Source organism: Chiloscyllium plagiosum, unplaced genomic scaffold, assembly GCF_037043375.1.
Source record: "Chiloscyllium plagiosum isolate Xiang-an unplaced genomic scaffold, Cpla_swu_hap1 HiC_scaffold_2, whole genome shotgun sequence".
In the NCBI taxonomy this organism is placed as follows: domain Eukaryota; kingdom Metazoa; phylum Chordata; class Chondrichthyes; order Orectolobiformes; family Hemiscylliidae; genus Chiloscyllium; species Chiloscyllium plagiosum.
Window position 1 is genome coordinate 15,538,205 of NW_028270140.1, and position 22,955 is coordinate 15,561,159.

The 22,955-nt window shown below is 39.5% G+C and overlaps 1 protein-coding gene across 2 annotated transcripts in view; it reads left to right on the plus strand.

Moving 5' to 3' along the window:
• Nucleotides 1-22,955, plus strand: part of tnksa (tankyrase, TRF1-interacting ankyrin-related ADP-ribose polymerase a) — a 153,965-nt gene that overhangs the window by 64,587 nt on the left and 66,423 nt on the right. Inside the window, exons 6-7 of one of the 2 annotated variants that reach the window (XM_043719972.2) lie at nucleotides 2,568-2,615; nucleotides 21,781-21,875. In XM_043719972.2, the coding sequence (XP_043575907.2) occupies nucleotides 2,568-2,615; nucleotides 21,781-21,875 (143 nt within the window). The remainder of the gene's footprint in view (nucleotides 1-2,567; nucleotides 2,616-21,780; nucleotides 21,876-22,955) is intronic. The other variant, XM_043719981.2, reaches the window with a different exon arrangement.

The window sequence follows — 22,955 nt, forward strand, 5'->3', positions numbered from 1 at the left end:
TGCAACCCTTTTGTAAAATCTGTGAATGACTTGATGGAGCATGTGTCTCTGGTCTTTCACAGTCTACAACATTTCTCAACTGATAGTCTGGGCCACTGAAGAAATTGTAGGGGGGAGAAAATGTTTGCTTTTACTTCCATGGAATATAAAGGAGCAGGAATCAGTAAATGCCAGGCATGCTCACTCCTCTTGTACCCCACTCCTCCATGAGATGAAAATTCGGAGCTCCAACTTTGTGTGGTAGTAAACTTCAGCCCTGATCCCCTGGTTCCCATTTTAGTTCCAATGGAAATGGTCTTTCAACCTTTACTTACTGTGAGATCCTGAGGTTTCAATCACCTCAGTGCTATCTGATCTCACATCTCTGTGATACTTAGAGTCATAGAGATGTACAGCATGGAAACAGACCCTTCGGTCCAACTCATCCATGCCAACCAGATATCCCAACCCAATATAGTCCCACCTGCCAACGCCAGACCTATATCCCTCCAAACCCTTTCTATTCATATACCCATCCAGATGCCTTTTAAATATTGCAATTGTACCAGCCTTCACCACTTCCTCTGGCAGCTTATTCCATACATGTACCACCCTCTGTGTGAAAAAGTTGTCCCTTAGGTCTCTTTTATATCTTTCCCTCTCACCCTAAACCTATGCTCTCTAGTTCTGGACTCCTGCACCCCAGGGGAAAGACTTTGTCTATTTATCATATCCATGCCCTTCATAATTTTGTAAACCTCTGTAAGGTCATCCCTCAGCCTGCAACGCTCCTCTACTAACTGTTTCTGTTATTCTCAGCACTGCAGTAAATGTTGAGTTCCATTACCACCCATTTGACTCCCCAGTCTCTCTAGTTCCCCCTAACTCCTCAGTATCCCCACTTCCTCTCTGATGACCAATCCATGATTATAGGGCCATTCCCCAACCTGAATTTTTCATCTCCTCAGTCTTGTGTTAGCCTCATCCCATCTCAATTCTTTCTCTCTGATCCAATCTTATTACAGCCCCTGAAAGTTCCCACCTTATTGCTCCACGAAACTTGGTCTCCTGCCACCCTACTCTCTCAGTCCTCACCTTACCTAAAACCAGCTCTGCACTGCTCCCTCTCCATCATTCTACACCTTCACATTTTGTTTTGTTTCTGATCAGATGCTGGCTCTCTGTACCAGAGGAGGAACATAATGTGAGAAGGGACTGGGGACTTGCTGTAATCCAGAATTCCCACACAGTGGGAAAGAAGCATTGGGAGATTTGACTACCCAAATTAGAGCATTCTGTGGGCCAGATTAAATTGCTGTGCAGGCAATACTTCTGACACACCTGCATTAAATGAATATTGAGCTTGGTATAATAGATAACCCACTTAACTTTTGAAAACTAGAGTGCTCTAGTAACACGCATGGTCTGTTCTTGACTTTATTACTGTCAGTTGAGAGAGCTTGGCTTGATTTGAATCTGTTTCATTTGCTTTGTAAATGGTCACATCTGTTTATAAGATGTAAAGCCTGATTTGATTGAGTGCATTTCTGTAGAGTGGCCTCCGTATGTTGGAGCAGGAGTTGATGAAGAACAATCTTCAAAGCAACTTATCCTGTCTTTTTCAGTTTCCTGTTTTCTATAAAATGGCGTTCACATTAGCTGTGAAATCCATGGTCCAATGTTGTTGCCTTTCAAAATGCACATGGGCTAGGAGGTCTGGAGAATAAAATCAAATACAGTTGGGGGATGCTTTTTGAAAATCCAGTGGCATCCCTCAAGTGGAGATGGTAGCATGCACTAAAGTTATTAAGCAAGTTGATGTTTCCAACCTGACCAAATGCAAGTAACACACTTTTAATATAAAGATTTCAAGAATTTATATTAAAATCTTTACTGTAACAAATCCTGCAATTTTTTCACATTTAATGTGAGTTTTTAAACGATAAATCTTCAGAATTTTAATAGTGTATTTGTCACTGATATTGAAGGTCTTGAATATCCCATGCTAATTTTGTTAGAAAATCAAGATTGACTACTTGTAGAAAATTTACTGTGCCATTGAATCCATTTTTTCCCATTGGTCAACTGGTAGTTTACTGCTTTACTTGATTTATGTTTCACATGTCTGCCTCGTTTACCATACAATTCATGGATGACAGTATTTTTCACCTGTATGTTATAGATTTATCTAAAATTGCATTGTCCAAGGTTTTGATCAAGATGGGAGAAATAGTTCATAAATTAAATATTCAAAATGAATAAAGTAAGCAGTAGAAAACCATATCAGTGGCTTTTGCACTATTCCATATCATTAGAAGGATAGTATTTGGGTTTCTGTGGATTAAATCCGATATTAAGAAAATATGTTCAGTTTTGCACCAATTTGTGGTCACAAAGTACTTGCATGAGTTACGGAGGATAGCCACCACATTGATTCGAATAACAATGTTTTCTTAATGAACTACTTGAGTGTTAAGAATGTTATACATAGTTTACTATCACTAATGTTTGGGAAAAACCCAAGCTCAGAGTGGTATACAGTGATCACTTTTACTAAATAAGAATTTTTTTCATTTTTGACATTGCAGACTGCAGAACCACACCCCATCAGTCTACGATGTAGAAATGGAAATATGGTACACTTCTTATGCACTATGGTTATTTACTGGTACTGCAGTGTCAAATCTACGGTCTGTGACTTGTTCAAAAATTTTATATCCAAAATTTAACGGATGTGGGATATATAAATAAATGATTGATTAAATGTAGAGTTTAAGTATTGCAGCTTGCAGTGTTGCCAGTCCATGTATTATCTCCTTTTTGTTCCCCTCCCTATGTCTTAATTTCACCTCCATGATTTCTGACAAAAATGCTCGATGTAAAGTGCATTTTGGAAATGAGTACCACTTGTGTCTGGATCAGGTTGCTACCTGTTTGCATTTATGTTGCTGATATTTCACTGAAGTAGCATGGTTTGCTCCCAAAAATGTTTGTAGTATGAAACAGACTAAGTATTAGTTTCGCGACTGTGTCCAAAGCTGAGATAAGTATAATTTTTAATAAGTTCATACATTTTGAGTCCTGGTCCTTGATGACCCTGCATCATAAAATAGCGCTGATGATGTTTTAGTTCATTGCAGTAAATAGGAAATGATTGGCAGTGCAATCTTTTTTTTTGTCTGTGGTTACGGTAGGTTAGATATTTCACCACTGGAAAGAGCTTAGAAATTCTTGCAAAAAAAAAATTCAGAATGATGAAAATGCTCAATAATTTGATCAAATTTCATGTAGGTTTTTCCAAGATTGGGGGGGGGGGGGCCGGAGAAACTATGTAATTGCGTATTAAAATCACACTTCTTCACTGAATACTTGAAAGGAGATATAAAGCAGACCTGTCATAGAACAGTTAAATGATATACTTTATTTTCAACATGTTCTCTTCACAATTATCTTTAGGATGGTCAAGCTTATTGATTGTAATCAATTGGTGTGGTGCTGGAATGTCAAACATCTTGGTTTGAAACTCTTAGCATGACTGCAGTTGCATTGTTGGCTGACATGGCAAATATTGTTAGTTCCTCTTAAATCATTCAATGGATTTCAAGTCAAAATTAGAACGGAGACAAAAATTGATATTTGTAGTGCATCCTGTTGGAAACTTGAATTTGTAATGCACTTATATTACTGGATAAAAGTCAACATGATGGTATAAATTTGGGGCGCAGATGTACAGTTATTAAAAAAAAAAATTCATTTTTCTGATTTTTGTCACAAATTTGGAGACTGAATAAGTTGGACCTTTGTGAAATAGTTTCCTGGCTGCAGCAGGAGGGGGTAATGCTTTAATAGATTGATGTTGTTTTTGCATGTTGTGTGCAAAATTTCACAAACAGCGATACAATAGAATCATGCAAGTTTTGAGAATTCGAGTAGGTTGCTCCAAACTGGGTTTCTTTCAAGGTGGTAACAGCAGTGAAATGAAATAAGATCTCTAACCTTACATTTGAATAGATTTTTAGAAGAAATTCCCACATCAAAACCATGGCTGTATTCAGCCCAATCATAGGAATATTGTTAAGGATTCTTTGTATGACTTGTGGGTGATGTATTAACTTATGAACTTCAATGCAAATGCCCATGCAGCGATCATGCTGCAAGTTGTAAATACAGATCATTTCCTTCCTTCACTTTTAATTCCTTATGGGGTTATTTCAAATGTGTATAGGAATATTGCATCTAGCAAGTTAATCACCACAAACACTGAAAAATACATTAGTGCTTCAGTCCAGACATTCAGACTTTGCAGAGGCCAAAGCTTTTACCACTTACTTTTGTGACTTGTGATTGTTTCTTCAGCATGCATTTGATTGAACATTTTCCATTTTACTCTTTGGCCTCACTGGGCTATCCTTATTCAATTTTTCACTTTTTTTTGCTGGTGTCTTTGAAGGTCATAGTATGAGTTTCTACTGTTTCCATCAGTTCTTCTATCTGTCCTTCATCTCCTCTCTACGAAAGGAACAATTTGTATTTAGCACTTTGCTGAAGTGAGGTGGTAAATATAAATTCACCTTTTTTCCCCTCAGGACTTTGGCCTTTAATTAAAACTGCATCATTACACCTGATTTGCAGGTGTGTTCATTCAGCAGGTTTTGCAGCTTTCATTCCTTGTGGATGGAAAATAATATCATTAACTAAATGATATGATGGTGTAGCTGTGATTTGAGACTTGGTTGAAACATGAAAAAGATTTCCAGCTGAACATTCCTGGTCTTGGAGTATTCAGATGAGATGGAGATGGGAATAACAGGGGAGACGAAGCAGAGCATTCATTGAATATTCAGTTAAATTAGTGAGGAGGGATGATAGCTGAGAAAGATCATCAAATGAAGCCATGTAGGTGGAAGTTTTAAAAAAAAAGAGGGCAAGTGCACTGTTGAGTATGTACCATAGGACCCCAAAGGAATCCAAGAGAGATAACAACAGATCAGATGTGGAATCAGATTTCAGAGCAGTATCAGAATAAGAAGTCAGTAATAGGGGATTTTAACTTCCCAAATATTAATAGGGATATTTAATAGAAATAATTCTGAGGGATAGACTATATCCGCACTTGGAGCGACATAGATTAATCGGTGATAACATGGATTTATTACAAAATAGCGTCTGACAATTTGATCGAATATTTTGAAGAGGTGACCAGGAATGTTGATGAGTTCATATGTTAACACATCACCCACAAGTCTATACAAAGAATCCTCAACAATTCGATATGGTTTCCTTGGGCTTGAGCAAGGCTTTTGATAAAATCCTTCCTGGAGACTGGTCATGAAAGTAAGAGCCTGTGCGACCCAAGGCAAAATGGCACATTGGATCCCAAATTTGCTGAGGAAGCAGAGGGATGTTTTTGCGACTTGAACTCTGTTTCCACTGGGGTTATGCTGGGCCCGCTGTTGGAGCCCTTGCTGTTTGCGGTGTACAATAATGATTTGGACTTGTATCTTAAGAATATGATTAAGTGGTGCATAGATGGCAGAAAAGTTGACAGGGTGGTTAAACAGTGAGGAAGGTCTCTATAAACTGCAGGATATCAAAGCACTAGCCAAGTGGGTAGAGCAGTGGCAAATAGAATTCAACCTGGTACTGTGTGAGTTAATATACTTAAGGGCTAACAAGATAAGAGGATTAAATTATTAATGGTAGTCCCTGTGATCTTCAGTATTTTTATGTGCATGTTCATGGGTCTTGGAAGGTAGAAGGACAAGTAGATGAAGTGATTTATAAAGCATGTTATACAGAGCAAAAAGGTTTATGCCGGAGCTATATAAGAGGCTGAATAGACTACAGCTAGAATACTGTGGCTCAGTGGCTAGCACTGCTGCCTCACAGTGCCAGGGACGTGAGTTCGATTCCACCCACGGGCAACTGTCTGTGTGGAGTTTGCACGTTCTCCTAGTGTCTTCGTTGGTTTCCTCCCACAGTCCAAAAATGTGCATGGTAGGTGAATTAGCCATGTAAATTGCCCCTTGGTTTTCAGGGATAGATAGAGTCATAGAGATGTACAGCATGGAAACAGACCCTTCGGTCCAAACTCTCCATGCCGACCAGATATCCCAACCCAATCTAGTCCCACCTGCCAGCATCCGGCCCATATCCCTCCAAATCCTTCCTATTCATATACCCATGCAAGTGCCTCTTAAATGTTGCAATTGTACTGGCCTCCACCACATCCTCTGGCAGCTCATTCCATACACGTACCACCCTCTGCGTGAAAAAGTTGCCCCTTACGTCTCTTTTATATCTTTCCCCTCTCACCCTAAACCTATGTCCTCTAGTTCTGCACTCTCCGACCCCAGGGAAAAGACTTTGCCTATTTATCCTATCCATGCCCCTCATAATTTTGTAAACCTCTATGAGGTCACCCCTCAGCCTCCGAAGCTCCAGGGAAAACAGCCCCAACCTGTTCAGCCTCTCCCTGTAGCTCAGATCCTCCAACCCTGGCAACATCCTTGTAAATCTTTTCTGACCCCTTTCAAGTTTCACAACATATTTCCGATAGAATGTGTAGGTTAGGTGCACTAGTTAGAGGTAAATGCAGAGTAACAGGATAGGGGAATGGGTCACTCTGGAGGGTCGGTGTGAACTTGTTGGGCCAAAATGGCCTGTTTCCACACTGTAGGGATTCTATGATGCTGTGCAAGATTTTGGTCACCGCAAAGGAAGGATGTGATTGCTGTAGAGAGGGTGGGAAGTAGATTTACCAGGATGGTCTGGTCCTGGACGGTCTAGGCTATAATGGAAGAATGGATGCACTGGCGTTGTTGAGGACCAACAAAGGTTGCATGGGACCTGATAGGGTGGATAACCTTCTGGGGGGGGGGGGAATCGATAGATTGGATGTGGAGGCACTTTTTCCATTAGTAAGGTGATCAATAACCAGAGGCGTAGATTTAAAGTAAGAATTAGAAGGCTAAGAGGAGAATCGAGAAATGTTTTCATTCAAGGTAGTGAGACATTTCATAGCATTTAAGCACTATTTAGACTTTCACGTGCGTTGCAGTACACCCTCTAAGGCTTTAGTTCAAAAACTGGAAAATAAAATTATTGTAATCTAGTCTTTTGTTGACTGGCATTGGCATGATGCTCCTGTGCTGTAAGGGTCTATAAGAGAACCCATTGGTGAATAATCAAATGTTACTGAGGTCCAAATTGGACAAACCAGTCAGTCCCATTTCCTGTGCTATCCCCAGAACCCTGCACATTTGTTTCCTTCAAGTGCCTATCAATTCCTTTTGAAATCATTATTCATATTTTCCATTACTGTAATGGATAGTGAATTCCAGGTAATTAGCATCCAATGTTCTTCGCATCCCCACAAAACCTGACACCTGTGCCTTCTAGGCCATGTGGTATCAGCCAGAGACAGCCATTTCTCCGTAACTATTTTATCCAAACCCATTATAATTTTGTACCCTGCTTATTAAATCTTCCTTAGATCTCCTTTCCTCTAACCTGGTAGCTACAAATTTCTGAGCCATTCTGGAAATTCTCCTCCTGCATTACTCTCTGTATTACCCTTCCCTTTGCTGCCTCTTTTGAAAATATGTATTCCTGAGCTGCCTTTGCTTGTTGTAGAGTTCTAGACTTCTGGAGTCTATCCACTGTGGTCGTTATCTCTGTCCGTGAACATTTGACATCGACTATAGATGTGCAATTTGAATGGGAGCCATTTGAGATAAGCCAGATTCTAGTGACATTTGAAGTTCATAATTTATTAGATGTGGAATTTATAAGTAAATAACTTTTATGCATTGCAGTGGTTCTCTTCCTTTTGTTGTCCTTCCCTCTAACTTCATTTCCGTGGTTTCTGACAAAGTGCTTGACCTCCAGTGTGTTTTGAAAATGTCAACTTGTTTGTGACCCAGGTTACTATTCTGTTTGTGATCTGTTCTGTTTTCTCAGGGGATGTGGGTAGGGCCATATTTATTGCCCAACCTTAATTGCCCTTGAACAGACTGTCTTGCATGGACATTTCAGAAGCAGTTGAGAGTTTGCCACATTGCTGTGGGTCTGAAGTAAATCTAGGTTACAGCAGGTAAAGAATGACGACAGGTTTCTTTCCCTAAGGGTGTTAGTGATCCAGATGGGTTCTTATGATAGTTTCATCATTTCCATAAATTGAACGCCAACTGCTTTGGTGAAGTTTGAGCTCATGTCCCTCGGATAATTAACCTGGCTGTCTAGATAATTGCCTCAGTAAGGTTGCTGTACTGTCAAATCACTTCTGTGTCTTCACAATCCTAACCTGACTTCCACTTTTCAAACCGGAAGCTTCAGCTATCACTAGGTAATGTTTTTGAGTCATGAGATGTATTTGAAAGCTTCTCGCTTCAGACTAGAAATTGTCCTGCAATTTAGTCTTTTGGGATCTCCCTAGAGAGTAGGGTGGTTTTCTACATTAGTATATTTCAGCTCGCTATTCTGTACAGATAATATTAAGCAAGTGTGCAAGTCTGTACAATTTCACTTTATTTGGCAATGAATGAAGATAACTCTACCAATAATCAATATATTAAATGCCTTAGTGTAGCTTAGTGATAGTTATTAGGCACCATGAAGTAGATAATCACTAACTGCTTCAAAATGTCAGAATGAAGATATTGTATTCTCATTTTCATTGTTAAACAGCTGAAGTACTGGACCCATTGTCTTGGTTGAGACAGCATTGAGCACTCGGGTGAATTGACATCATAGATGTATCTTTTCCTCTGATGCTTCTTAAAAAAAATCCTCTTTTAAAAAAAAAATTGATTCCTGTGTCATTGCAAAGTGCTGCTCCATTTTCAACGTCCACTTCTTATGTCTTTTCTTGACGATACTGTGACCTTGTAAATCTATACCCATCTTTCCTGTAACTTCATGATTTATGATCCGGGTTTTCATCCTCTGATTGTTACTGTGGTGTATTTTCATTTTTCACCCACTTTGACATATCTGCACCCTTTGATATGTTGGTCATAAAGCCAGTTCTGCCTGTTCTCTCGATCAGTGGGACTGCATTCATTAATTCCAGTTTCCTATCTGATCATAACCAGAATATCTCCAGTAATGATTTATCTTCCTGCCATTACACCATTGTCTATGGGTTCACCAAACTATTACTCTTTGCATCCCTCTTTTGCATCTATATGCAGGTCTTGAGTGACATTGCCCATGGAGCCAGCTTCTGTGCTGTCAAATTATTGGTACAATGTTCACTCCTGGATAGCGCTGTATTTCAGCATTTCTGAAATTAAAACAGAAAATGTTAGAGAAGCATTTAAAATTTCAAGTCCAATGTGACTTTTTTTGGAACTCCTGACGATGAGACAAATTGGCTTCAAAATATTAACTTTGTTTCTCTCAGACACTAGACTTGCTGAATTGCTCTAAATCTTTGTGCATTATTTCAGGTCCTCAGAATCTGCAGTATTTTGCTTTTATTTTAGCATTCATGTAATTGTACATTCAAAATTTAAAAATTTTGGTAATCTCCTTTGTGATTTTCTCCATGGTCATACCAGTCTGTCTGGAAGTATGTGTAATGTAAATATTGCAAATATGAAGCTCATGTTGTAGGCATCCTTTTAAAAGAAAGTTCAGTTGCTTTGCTTGTTTGTCCCAATGTACAAAAAAGTGATACTTCCCTTCTACATTTAACTCATCTTTGCAGTTTTTGAGGGAGCAAGGATTTATTCAAGATAATTTCCAGATAAGTTGTTGTGAACTGTGTTTTTACTGTTTACAGTACTATTGGGTAAAACAACCTTTCCAATCAAAAAGATGTTTTCAATAAGTCATGCAGTACCATTTTATCATTTAACTACTTGCCATGAATTGTGGGAGTATACCCTAACTTGGTTTCAGAACAGGTATAAAAATTCCCTGGTGCCAGTGCCTGTGTCCTTCTGAATCATATTTAAAAGGATGTTCTGGTTATGCACCACTATAACACTTCATTAAATGGTTGCAATCCCTGTTTTCATAATTTTTGTATGAAGCTTTCAAGCTTGGTTTTATTCCCAAGGGTGCATTGACAATGCATAGTTCCTTTTAAGGCAGATGGTTTTTCCAGAACCTAGAAATCTTCAGTGTAGGTTTTTTTAAGACAGCTATATATCAAATTCAGATCAGGCATTTTCAATAGCTTGCAATAAGGAATATTTGCACCAAATCAGTAGTGTCTTTGTTCACATTTCTTAAATGGATATGAAACCTGTTCTGAAGAATTGTAGAAAATTGTCATCCCAGTTGAACTCTTTGGGAAGTGCGGACCTCTTGTTGCCAGTGACATGGAAGTGTGTCAGTATTATGTAACAGTTTACAATTAGAGGAGGATTCAAACATCTTGTAAAAGAAAGGATATTTATAAACCAAACATAAAATTAAGGAAAAGGTCAAATGTTCATGAATTCCTCACCTAACGTTGTGGTTGCATTTTTCAAAATCGCAACTTGAAATGTAATGCCATTAAGTGAATCATAATTTCCCATGGGAATCAATATCAAGGTTAGCTAGGTTCCTTTGCTTTTTTTTGCCCAAGTTAAAATAAACTACACGTGCAATGTCATGCATTACTACCATATATTAGTTGCAAAATAATACACATCATTAAGTATGAAAGTAATCAAATGCAGGATATATTTTAAAGACCACCTGATGAAGGAGCAGCGCTCCGAAAGCTAGTGCTTCCAACTAAACTTGTTGGACTATAACCTGGTGTTGTATGATTTCTAACTTTGTACTTTCAACACCATTCCAACACCGGCATCTCCAAATCATTTTAAAGATTATACTTGCCTGTGCCGTACTTGGAATGATCAGCCTCCGTCTACTGGCAGGGACTAGTCAATTCCGATAGCAGTTTAAAGCCCAAGACTGCTTGCACTGACAATCATCTGCCACTAGCTAGAGCCTAAGACCCCAGTGACAGTTCAGAACCAAAGCCAGAAGAACAGAGCAGCTGAAGCACAGAACCTTAGAACAGATCTAAGATCAGAGGGTGAGAAGCAAAGTGGGATTGGTGACAGACATGCCAGAAGGGAACTGAGCTTATTTGAGGGGGTAGGAGAGCAAGACCAGGGAATACCACGATTGTCTCAAGATTACCTTTGATTTTTTTCTTTCTGCCTTGCACAGAAACAAAATGCAGTTTTCGGTTTGTTGCATACCTCATTTTCTCTGTTAAAGCAGCTTTATCGGTGACATCAGTGGTGGGAAAGTTGTTGGAGGGAATCCTGAGAGACAGGATTTACATGTATTTGGAATGGCAAAGACTGATTAGGGATAGTCAGTATGGCTTAGTGCATGAGAAATCATGTCTCACGAACTTGATTGAGTTTTTTTGAAGAGGATTAATGAGGGCAGAGTGGTCTATGTGATCTATATGGACTTCAGTAAGTCATTCGGCAAGTTTCCTCATGGGACACTGGTTAGCAAGGTTAGATCTCATGGAATACAGGGAGAACTAGACAATTGGATACAGAACTGGCTCAAACGTAGAAGACAGAAGGGAGGTGGAGGGTTGCTTTTCAGACTGGAGGCCTGTGACCAGTGCTGTGCCACAAGGATCGATGCTGGGTCCTCTGCTTTTTGTCAATTATATAAATGATTTGGATGTGAACATAGGAGGTATAGTTAGTAAGTTTGCAGATGACACCAAAATTGGAGGTATAGTGGACAGTGAAGAAGGTTACCTCAGAGTACAATGGGATCTTGATCAGATAGGCCAATCAGCTGAGGAGTGGCAAATGGAATTTAATTTAGACAAATGTGAGGTGCTGCATTTTGGAAAAGCAAATCAGAGCTGGACTTGTACACTTAATGTACGGTGCTGGGGAGTATTGCTGAACTAAGACCTTGGAGTGCAGGTTCATTGTTCATAGAGTCATAGATGTACAGCATGGAAACAGACCCTTCGGTCCAACCCGTCCATGCCGACCAGATATCCCAACCCAGTCTAGTCCCACCTGCCAGCACCCGGCCCATATCACTCCAAACCCTTCCTATTCATATACCCATCCAAATGCCTCTTAAATGTTGTAATTGTACCAGCCTCCACCACTTCCTCTGGCAGCTCATTCCATACACGTACCCACCCTCTGTGTGAAAAAGTTGCCCCTTAGATCTCTTTTATATCTTTCCCCTCTCACCCTAAGCCTATGCCCTCTAGTTAATAAAGGAAAGCATACCAAACACCACCTTCACTATCCTATCTACCTGTGACTCCACTTTCAAGGAGCTATGAACCTGCACTCCAAGGTCTTTTTGTTCAGCCACACTCCCTAGGACCTTACTATTAAGTGTATAAGTGCTGCTAAGATTTGCTTTCCCAAAATGCAGCAACTCGCATTTATCCTTGAAAGTAGATTCGCAAGTAGATAGGATAGTAAAGAAAGCATTTGGTATACTTTCCTTTATTGGTCAGAGCATTGAATATAGGAGTTGGGAGGTCATGTTGTGGCCGGACAGGACATTGGATAGGCCACTTTTGGAATATTGTGTGCAATTTTGGTCTCCTTCCTATCGGAAGCATGCTGTAAAACTTGAAAGGGTTCAGAAAAGATTTACAAGGATGTAGCCAGGGTTGGAGGTTTTGAGCTATAGGGAGAAGCTGAATAGGCTGGAGCTGTTTTCCCTGGAGCGTCGAAGGTTGAGAGGTGATTTTTTTTTTTAAAGAGGTTTATAAAACCTTAGGGGCAGGGATAGGATAAATAGACAAGGTCTTTTTCCCTGGGGTGGGGGCGTCCAGAACTAGAGCGAATAGGTTTAGGGTGAGAAGTGAAAAGTTTAAAAGGGACCTAAGGGGCACTTTCTTCACACACAGGATGGTTTGTGTATGGAACGAACTGCGAGAGGAGGTGATGGAGGCTGGTACAATTACAACATTTAAAAGGCATCTGGATGGGTATTTGAATAGGAAGGGTTTGGAGGGATATGGGTGAAGTGCTGGCAAGTTGACTAGATTATGTTAGGGTATCTGGGCTGGACTGAAGGGTCTATCTCCATGCTATACATCTCTATGACTCCATTATGACACATTGGACGTAAATTTAACCATTCTGATTCTAGACCGACAACTGAGTTGTGGTTTGGCAAATGGAAATCATTGTGCAATGTTAGAAGTCATTGTAGAGCTTCCTTAGAATGATCTTGAAGTTCAGTATCTTCAAATCTAGTATTTGACTATCCCTGAATTTCGGTTTAGTATCAGAAAGGAAAACCCTTCTTGGAGGGTTGAGTTATTGTCTGCCTTGAACAACAGTTAACATTTCATATTGAAACATCTTCCAGAGGCAGGCTATTTGGTCACGGATGTGGAAGCTCTCTTCATAGTTGAATTCTCATTGTTCTGAGAAGTTAATATACTAGTTTGTTAGGGCAAGTATAATCTAGGAAAGCAGAATTATTTCTTTCATCCATGTAGATGGTGAACAAGCTCTGGAAAGTTATATCTTTCTCACAGTGTCATACATGTTGAATGGACAAGACCCTCATTCTTTTAATATCATCTTGAATCATTTAAAGTTTACAAACAATTACGAATTTCCAAGCAATGATCATATCAAGAAGCTACCCATCTCCCCTTAGAATTCACTGGTATTACTTACAAAGGCTGAATGTCCCACTATAAACATCCTGATGATTAACCTTGATCAGGAGCTGATCTGGACCAGCTGTATAAATAAATTGATGGCATGGTGGCTTACTGGTTAGCACAGCTGCTTCACAGTGTCAGGTGTTTGATTCCACTGTCAGACAACTGTCTGTGCGGCGTTTGCACATTCTCCCCATGTCTGTGTGTGTTTCCTCCGGGTGCTCCACTTTCCTCCACAGTCCGAAGATGTGCAAGTTAGATGGATTGGCCAATGCTAAATTCCCCATAGTGTCTGCAAGGATGTACAGGCTAGGTGCATTAGTCATGGGAGATGCAGGGTTACAGAGGTAGGGTATGGAGATCAGTCTGGTTGGGATGCTGTACAGAGATGAAGGGCTTTTGCCCGAAACGTTGATTTTCCTGCTCCTCAGATGCTGCCTGACCTGCTGTGCTTTTCCAGCACCACTCTAATGTAGATTCTGATTTCCAGCATCTGCAGTCCTCACTTTTGCCTATGCTGTATATAGAGTCAGCATGGATGTGATGGGCCAAATAGCCTGCTTCCACACTGGGCATTCTACAAGAGCAGATTCTACAAGGAGGCTTGGAATTCTGTATCAATTCACCCCCTAAATTCCCAGAGCTTGTTCACCATTTACAAGGATGACGTCAGGAGTGTAATGGAACACTTTTCACTTTCCTGGATTAGTGCTGCTCTTAAAAATAGCAGATACCACCCATAACACCAACACCATCCAGGTCAATAGACAATAGGTGCAGGAGTAGACCATTCTGCCCTTCGAACCGGCACCACCATTCAATATGATCATGGCTGTTCATCCTTAATCAGTATCCTGTTCCTGCCTTATCTCCATAACCCTTGATTCCACTATCCTTGAGAGCTCTATCCAACTCTTCCTTAAATTAATCCAGAGACTGGGCCTCCTCTGCCTTCTGGGGCAGATCTTTCCACACAGCCACCACTCTCTGGGTGAAGAAGTTTCTCCTCATCTCTGTCCTAAATGGTCTAACCCGTATTTTTAAGCTGTGTCCTCTGGTTTGGCACTCACCCATCAGCGGAAACATGTTTCCTGCCTCCAGAGTGTCCAATCCTTTAATAATCTTATACGTCTCAATCAGATCCCCTCTCAGTCTTCTAAACTCAAGGGTATACAAGCCCAGTCGCTCCAGTCTTTCCAGGAATTGACCTCGTGAACCTATGCTGCACTCCCTCAATAGCCAGAATGTCTTTCCTCAAATTTGGAGAGCAGAACTGCACACAGTACTCCAGGTGTGGTCTCACCAAGGCCCTGTACAGCTGCAGAAGAACCTCTTTGCTTCTATACTCAATCCCTCTTGTTATGAAGGCCAGCATGCTATGAGCCTTCTTCACTACCTGCTGTACCTGCATGCTTGCCTTCATTGACTGGTGTACAAGAACACCCAGATCTCCCTGTACTGCCCCTTTACCTAACCTGACTCCATTTAGGTAGTAATCTGCCTTCCTGTTCTTGTCACCAAAGTGGATAACCATACATTTATCCACATTAAACTGCATCTGCCATGCATCTGACCACTCACCTAACCTGTAATCTCCTAACATCCTCCTCACATTTCACCCTGCCACCCAGCTTAGTATCATCAGCAAATTTGCTAATGTTATTACTAATATTGTAAAAAGCTGTGGTCCCAGCACTGATCCCTGCGATACCCCACTGGTCACTGCCTGCCATTCCGAAATGGAGCCGTTTATCACTACTTTGTTTCCTATCAGCCAACCAACTTTCAATCCAAGTTAGTACTTTGCCCCTAATACCATGCGCCCTAATTTTGCTCAGTTCGGATGTTTGGCACCCCATTCGTCACCTTCAACAATATCTGTCTCTACCCCTAGCATACAGTGTCAGCAATGTTGCCATCTGTAAGATATATCGAAATTGCTCACTGTCCTTTTACAGCACTTTACAAACCTGTGACCTCCACTAACAGGAAGGACAATGACAGCAGCGCCACTATCACCTGCACTTCTCCTCCAAGTTGCTCACTACTCTGCCTTCGATCTGTATCACTGTTCTTTCATCTGGTCAGTATCCTAGAACTCTCTTCCTAACAGTAGTGTTGGTTTACCTAACCTATATGGATTGCAGTGGTTCAAGAAGGCAGCTCTCAGCTACCTTTAAGGCGGTTAGGGATGTGCAATAAATAATTGCGGATCTAGTTAGCGGCAACTGTATCCTGAGGGCAAATACATTTTTTAATAACCTTATCTCATAAAGCAGAAAATAGAGGTGTTAGTGCCTTCAAATAAATGTCCAATTCGTCTATTCTTTAGTCACTTAACCTATGCAACGCTAAATTAAATGTCCTCCAAAATCGTGGACTTTCATGCGCTTTCAGGTTACTGTTGAAATTTGATTTTTGTGGAAAAGCATATGGATCTGTAAACTTTGCTTTTGTGTGGTTTATATCAAATATTGTTAGTGAACTGGGCGTTTTGAAAAAACAATGATGCAGTGAAACTTTTGTGTAAAAATAATAGAGGGCTACTTGAGAACAAAATTCTCTCATTTCTAAGTGACATGAAGCTTGGCTTTCTTATTTACACATTGGTAAATCATGTACACTTCCTGTTATCAGCAACGGGACATAAAATCATACAGCATCAAGCCAGTTCTTGCATCATTGTGGACCATTTAATTGGCATGACTTCTCAAAAAATGTCAGTCTTTGCTGAACTACATTTTTCAGGCCAGAAATTTGCATGATTGTATGTATTCGCACATTTCAAATTGCTTCGTTTGCTTGAATTTGTGTTGTGCAATTCTGACATGATACCAGATGGATTTGTTTACTATTTATTTTGAGGAAATTATAAATATATTGTGCACTATGAACATTCTGTTGCTTTATTAAGTAGTTTGTAAATGCAAGCAGGATAGTTTTTGTGACATTTTATTTCTTCTCTGGCAAATTGTCCAAAATTCCCAGCTTATGTCAAATTCTTGAAGGTTCCTGGGATCAAATTTCATCTTTTCATTAGTTTATACGGTTTGTTTAGAGCTCTATTTGAATTTGGTTCTGTTTACTTTTGCATAGGATCTATTCTGATACATGTTATTGTACTCTTCACTGGGCAATCTAGTCTTAACTAGGTAGCCGTTCGGTCTTTGAGAAGTCTCCAATAAACACATCAAATAGCTAGATGTAGTGGGGAGATTTGTTAGTTCTATTTTGGGAGCCTGTAAACTAGTGGGGAGGGGTTGGTGGGGGCAAGGGTTCCTAAGTAACAGTAAAAATAGAATGACAGGATGGTTCTGCATCAGAAAAGAGCAATTTGGTTAGAAACAGCAGGCAAGGGCTTAGCAGAGGACGAGGTAAGACTGAAGAATTAAACTGCATTTGTTTCAATGCAAGGGATCTTACGGGTCGGACTGATGAACTCAGAGCATGTATGGGAACGTGGGACTTGGATGTCATAGCTATTACAGAAACTTGGCTGAGGGAAGGACAGGACTGGAAGCTCAATGTTCCACGTTTTAAATCTTATGGGCAGAATAGAAAGAAAGGCAAGAGAAGAGGGGGAGTGGTATTTTTGATTAAGGAAAACATCATTACTGTCACTAGAGAGGATATTTCTGAGGTATCATCCAGTGACTATATTAGTAGAAATAAGAAAGGTATGATCACCTTGATGAGATTGTATTGCAGCCTTCCCGATAGTCAGAGGGAAGTTAAAGAATAAATATGTAGAGAGCTCTCAAATATTTGTAAGAATATAATAGGGGATTTTAACTTTCCAGACATTGACTGGGACTGCAATAGTGTTAAGGCGAAGCCTGACATCTGTGGTGGGTAAGTTGTTGGCGGGGATTCTGAGAGGATTTACATGCATTTGATGAAGCAAGGACTGATTATGGATAGTCAACATGGTTTTGTGTGAGGAAATAGAGTCTTGTCAACTTAGTCATTGAGTCATAGTTTGAGGAATTAACCAGAAAGATTGAGGGCAGAGTGGTAGATATATGGACTTTAGTGAAGTCTTTGATAAGGTTCTGCATGGTAGACTAATTAGTAATGTTAGATCACATGGGACTCAAGGAGAGCTTGCTAATTGGGTATAAAATTGGCTTTGTGGAAGGAGACAAGATGGTGGTAAAGGGCTGTTTTTTGGACTGGAGGACTATGACCAACAGTGTTCCACAGCGATCAGTACAGGGTCCACTTTTGTTTGTTGTTTATGTTAACTATTTCGGATGGGAATATAGGAGGCATTGCTAGTATGTCGCCGATGACCCCAAAATTGGTGGTATAGCAGACAATGAAGAAGGCTATTTAAGATTACAAAGAGATTTTGATCATTTGAGTCAATAGGCTGAGGAGTAGTAGATGGAATTTAATTTGGATAAATGAATGCAAGGTATCGCAATTTGGTAAAACAAACAAGGGCAGGACTTGTACAATTGATGGTGGGGCCTGGGGTAGTTTTGTAGAGCAGAGATGTAGGGGTTCAAGGTACATATAATGCTTTGAAATTTGCATCGAGTATTTAGTACATTTGTCTTCACTGCTCAGATCTTGGAGTTGAGACACTTGGTGAGGCCTCTTCTGGAGTACTGTGTGCAGTCCTAGTTGCCGTGCCATAGGAAGCATATTATTAAATTGGAGAGGGTTCAGAAAAGATTTACCAGGATGTTGCCAGGAATGGAGGGTTTGAGTTATTAAAAATAGGCTGGAACTCTTTTTTGCCCCCTCTGGAGTGTAGGAGGTTGAGGGGTGGTCTTATTGAGGTTTATAAAATAATGAGTGGCATAGATAAGGTGAATACCAAGGTTCTTTTCCCTAAGGTGAGGGAGTTGAAGACTAGGAGCATATTTTTAAGGTGAAAAGAAGGAGAAAGTTTTAAAAAGGGCAACTGTATTTTTGTACAGAGTGGTTCGTGTGTGGAATGAAATGCTAGTGGGCGGCACGGTGGCACAGTGGTTAGCACTGCTGCCTCACAGCGCCGGAGACCCGGGTTCAATTCCCGCCTCAGGCGACTGACTGTGTGGAGTTTGCACGTTCTCCCCGTGTCTGCGTGGGTTTCCTCCGGGTGCTCCGGTTTCCTCCCACAGTCCAAAGATGTGCAGGTCAGGTGAATTGGCCATGCTAAATTGCCCGTAGTGTTAGGTAAGGGGTAAATGTAGCGGTATTGGTGGGTTGCGCTTCGGCGGGTCGGTGTGGACCTGTTGGGCCGAAGGGCCTGTTTCCACGCTGTAATCTAATCTAATCTAATCTAGTGGATGTAGATGCAGTTACAGCATTTAAAAGACATTTGGATGAGTACATGAACGGGAAAGGTTTGGAGGAATATGGTCCAAAACCAGGCTTGTGGGATTAGTTTAATTTGGGGACATGGTCAGGGTGGACTAGTTGTTCCGAAAGGTCTGTTTCCATGCTGTGTGACCCAAATGAAGCTGTTGCTATGTTTTGGATATAGGGATGGCAGAAATGGATAGTAATTATAGAGAAATATTAAGACTCTTGAAATTTTACTGCAAAACAAAATCATTCAGCTATTAACTTAGTTTTAAGATATTCTGTACTTTATAATCTCAATTAGTCTGAGTTTTAAATTTTCTCAAACATGTTCTACACTGGAATTCTTGGTTTCCCCTGGATTAGCAACATTTAAATCTGGAAACAAGAGCAGTCTTTTTGTTTGTTTTAATTCTCAGTGTTTGGCATTTATTGGCAAAATACATAACTTGTCTGTTGAATGAAAGCTTTAGTTTCTAAGGCCATGGCCAACTAGTAAAGACTGCAAGACCAAGCCAGTCAGTTGATGTAATGTATGATGCTGGACTGCTACAGGTGTGCTGTGCAGTAGGTAGCTATTCCTATTTTCTTCGAAATGTAGGCACAGTTTATAATACTCTTCATAACCAGATCACTGCTACATCAAATTCTTGGATAATTTTTGCTTCAGATTCAGTCATTTTTCAAAACCTATTTACACAAAATTTTTTTCTTGACACTAAGTATGCTGGACACTTGCCATTTGCTTAAATCATCACTAGATTTGTTTTGTTTTTCTAAAAGTATTGTTAATTCTTACAGAAAAAAAATGAAATTGTATTGGAAAGAATAATATTTAAGTGATTTTTAAAATTAGTTCTACAGACTTGAATCTGTGTGGTGCTACAGATTTTAGTTTGTGTAACAGAATCCAACTGAAAAAGGCTGTTTTCCTCTGCAGTAGTTTAGGTCCCTCAATATCTCTTTCTCAAAGATTGAGTTTGCAGATGAGTAACAGCTACTCTGCAATTGTTAATTTGTTGACCTAGTTAAGTTTGCATTAGTAATTTCTTACTGTACTGGCATGTGTGTGCACTCATGCTTGGTTTGAAAAGAGGATTGTATTGGTGGACTGTATGAAGTGTTTCTGATAAAATCATGACATCTGATATAAAACATTGTGGAATATGTTGCTCATTAGAGAATGTAATTGTGGCTGATGTTATCTTAATTACAAAGCAGAAAATATCAATCTCACGTTTTTTTTACTGCAGTGGTACCAATGACAGATGATATCAATATAAATAGTTACTTGGCAGACCTGTTTAATTATCAAAATTACTTAACACCTTAGGCTACTTATCACATTTTTTAAAAAAAACGTTTTCTAATAAGATCAGAATATCTTAACTTAAGTGCAATTAACAACGTGTCTTGCACATGTATTAAACTATATGGTAAATGTTTCCCTTCTGTCTGGTGTTAATTTGCCACTGTGGATCTCCTAACTATTGTAGAACCTGCCTGATTTTCAATAGAAAGCAAGTTAAGTAGGTATAGTATCAGACTATCTGCTCCACTAGATTATCAACTAGTAAGCAAAATCAAGCATTTCCCCCTATCAAGCACAGAATTGTTCTAATGTGGAAAGAGAACATTCAGCCCATCATGTCTTCACCAGCTTTTAAGAATTTCAACTTCGCGACAATCTCCTGCCTTCTCCATGTAAACCTGCAGTTTGTTTCTATTGAAATAATCATCCAATTCCCTCTTGAATGTTTCAATTGAAACTACCTCCATCACACTTCCAAGCAGTGCATTGGTTTTGGAGGGGGAAAAGTTTTGTGCCCTCTGTTTCCTGATCTGTTAAATAATGGGAATAGTATCTCCCCATGCACTCTGTTGAGACTTCTCATGATACTCAAAATTTTCAAATCCCCTGTTGCCTTCTTCTCTCAGAGGATAACTGTTTCTGCTTCTTCAATCTTCCCTCATCCTTGGAATCATTCTCATAAGCCTCTTCTGCCCTCTCTCCAGTGCATTTGCACCCAGAACTGTACATCGTATGTTAGCTGTCACAGGAATGTGAATACAAAACTATTAATTTTAGTATCTTATGTAAGTTCTTCATAACCTCCCTGCTCTTGTACTCTATGCCCCTGTTTATGAAGCCTAGCATACGATGTATATTAACAGCTGTCATTTTCTGTCCAACTTCTCTTAGTGATTTATGCACATATGTCTCTCAGGTCTCTCTGCTCCTCTGCACCTTTTAGAATAGCATTTTTTATTTTATAGTGTCTCGTTCTTCTTTGTTACCAAAGTGTATCATCTCAGACTTCTCACATTGAACTTCATCTGCCAGCTATCGGTTTGCTCCAACTTGTTGAAGTTCTGCACTGTCCTCGCAGTTTACATTTCTCCCAAATTTTGTGCTGTCCACAAACTTTAAAATTGTCCCTTTTAGATCAGGCAATCTATATTTTTTAATATATATCTGAAAAAAATAAGGGTCCCAGTACTGATGCCTTGGGAATCCCACTGTAAACCTTTCAGGATGATAATTACCCATTAACCATTTCTGTTTTCTTCCTTCAGCCAGTTTTGAATCCTTATCCCTTTTATTGTATAATTTTGTACAGTCAGTGTAAGATTTATAGAATTTCTCATTTTGTAGTGTTATGGTAAATGTCCACAATCAACCCTTGTTGCATTGGAAGGGAACTTACAAAATTGAAGACTGAAATTCTATTAGGCTATTAATGCAAGCTATTAATGCTTATTGCAAACAGTATGTAGAAATTAATTATTTTAGTCGCTTTCAAGGTTTTTTGTCAAAAATGTTACCATTTATGCTAATTATTTTCTTAATTGTTGGTTATTGCTTCCAGTCTACTCCTCTGCACCTGGCTGCTGGTTACAATCGTGTTCGAATTGTTCAACTCCTTCTCCAGCATGGGGCTGACGTACATGCAAAAGATAAAGGGTCAGTTGAAGGCTGAATTTAATGTGGTGTGGTATAGTATGCTTTCATGACATTGGCCTTTGGCTCTGAATAATTAAATGCCATTTGAACTGCTTGGGATGTTAACTGTTAATTTAAGGTCAGGTACAATGAAAAACATGCTCTTATATTCATTGTAGAAGATATTTTCTCTCAAGCTCAACATTTTTAAAAAATACATTTTGCTGTCTGCATTTTTCTGCAGACAATAACAGCAGTGTGTTAAATGGAATGGTACTGCAATACAGCCTTAAAGTGTAAGCACTCAGTCCACTGACATGTCACAAAGAGCTTTATCTCTACAATCTTTCCATAAATCCAGCACAATTTTGAATCCAATTCTCTATTGCAGTTAACTTGAAATTTACTTTTGATGTTTAAGAAAACTTGCCAGTAATGTCTCTCTCCTGTATGAGACAGGCTTCATTGTGCAGTTTTCTGGAGGTGTAGCATTGAAATGTTTGAAATAATCCTCTCTCCAATCTCTATTGCTGTGCTGAAAAGTAAAATAGAAGTATTGTGTGAACAGAAGTTACCACTTTTTATTAAGACTAACATCCATGTCTGTCTGATATATTGAGGGAGAAATGGACATTTTTGAAGTTTAATTAGTACTATCTAACATAAAGAATATTAAAACAGATGTTCTACTCGTGCAGCATTGCTGTTTTGAAATAGATTGATGTATATAATTGGGTGCTTAGCTACCTAATTTAAATAAGGTTTAAATATGATTGAGGAGAAAGTGTGTTTTAGTTTGTGTATGGTCTGCATTGACTGTGGCCTAAAAGCAAAAATTTAAATGTTTCTGATAGAATATGGAACACAGCAGATTAGCCTAATTTTTCATAACTGTTGAGGTTCCTTTTTTAGACCTCAAACCAGAGTGACAGACAGGTGGTAACATGGCCTTCAGTTGTCTTTATTAAGAGAACTTGCTGTTAGTTTCTGAGCTGAAGCTACAGCATTGAGTAGAAGTGGCTTTTTTATATCTTATCTTAATAGACAACTCATTAATATGATCAACATTTTCAATTCATTCATGTGCCTAACATTTACAGA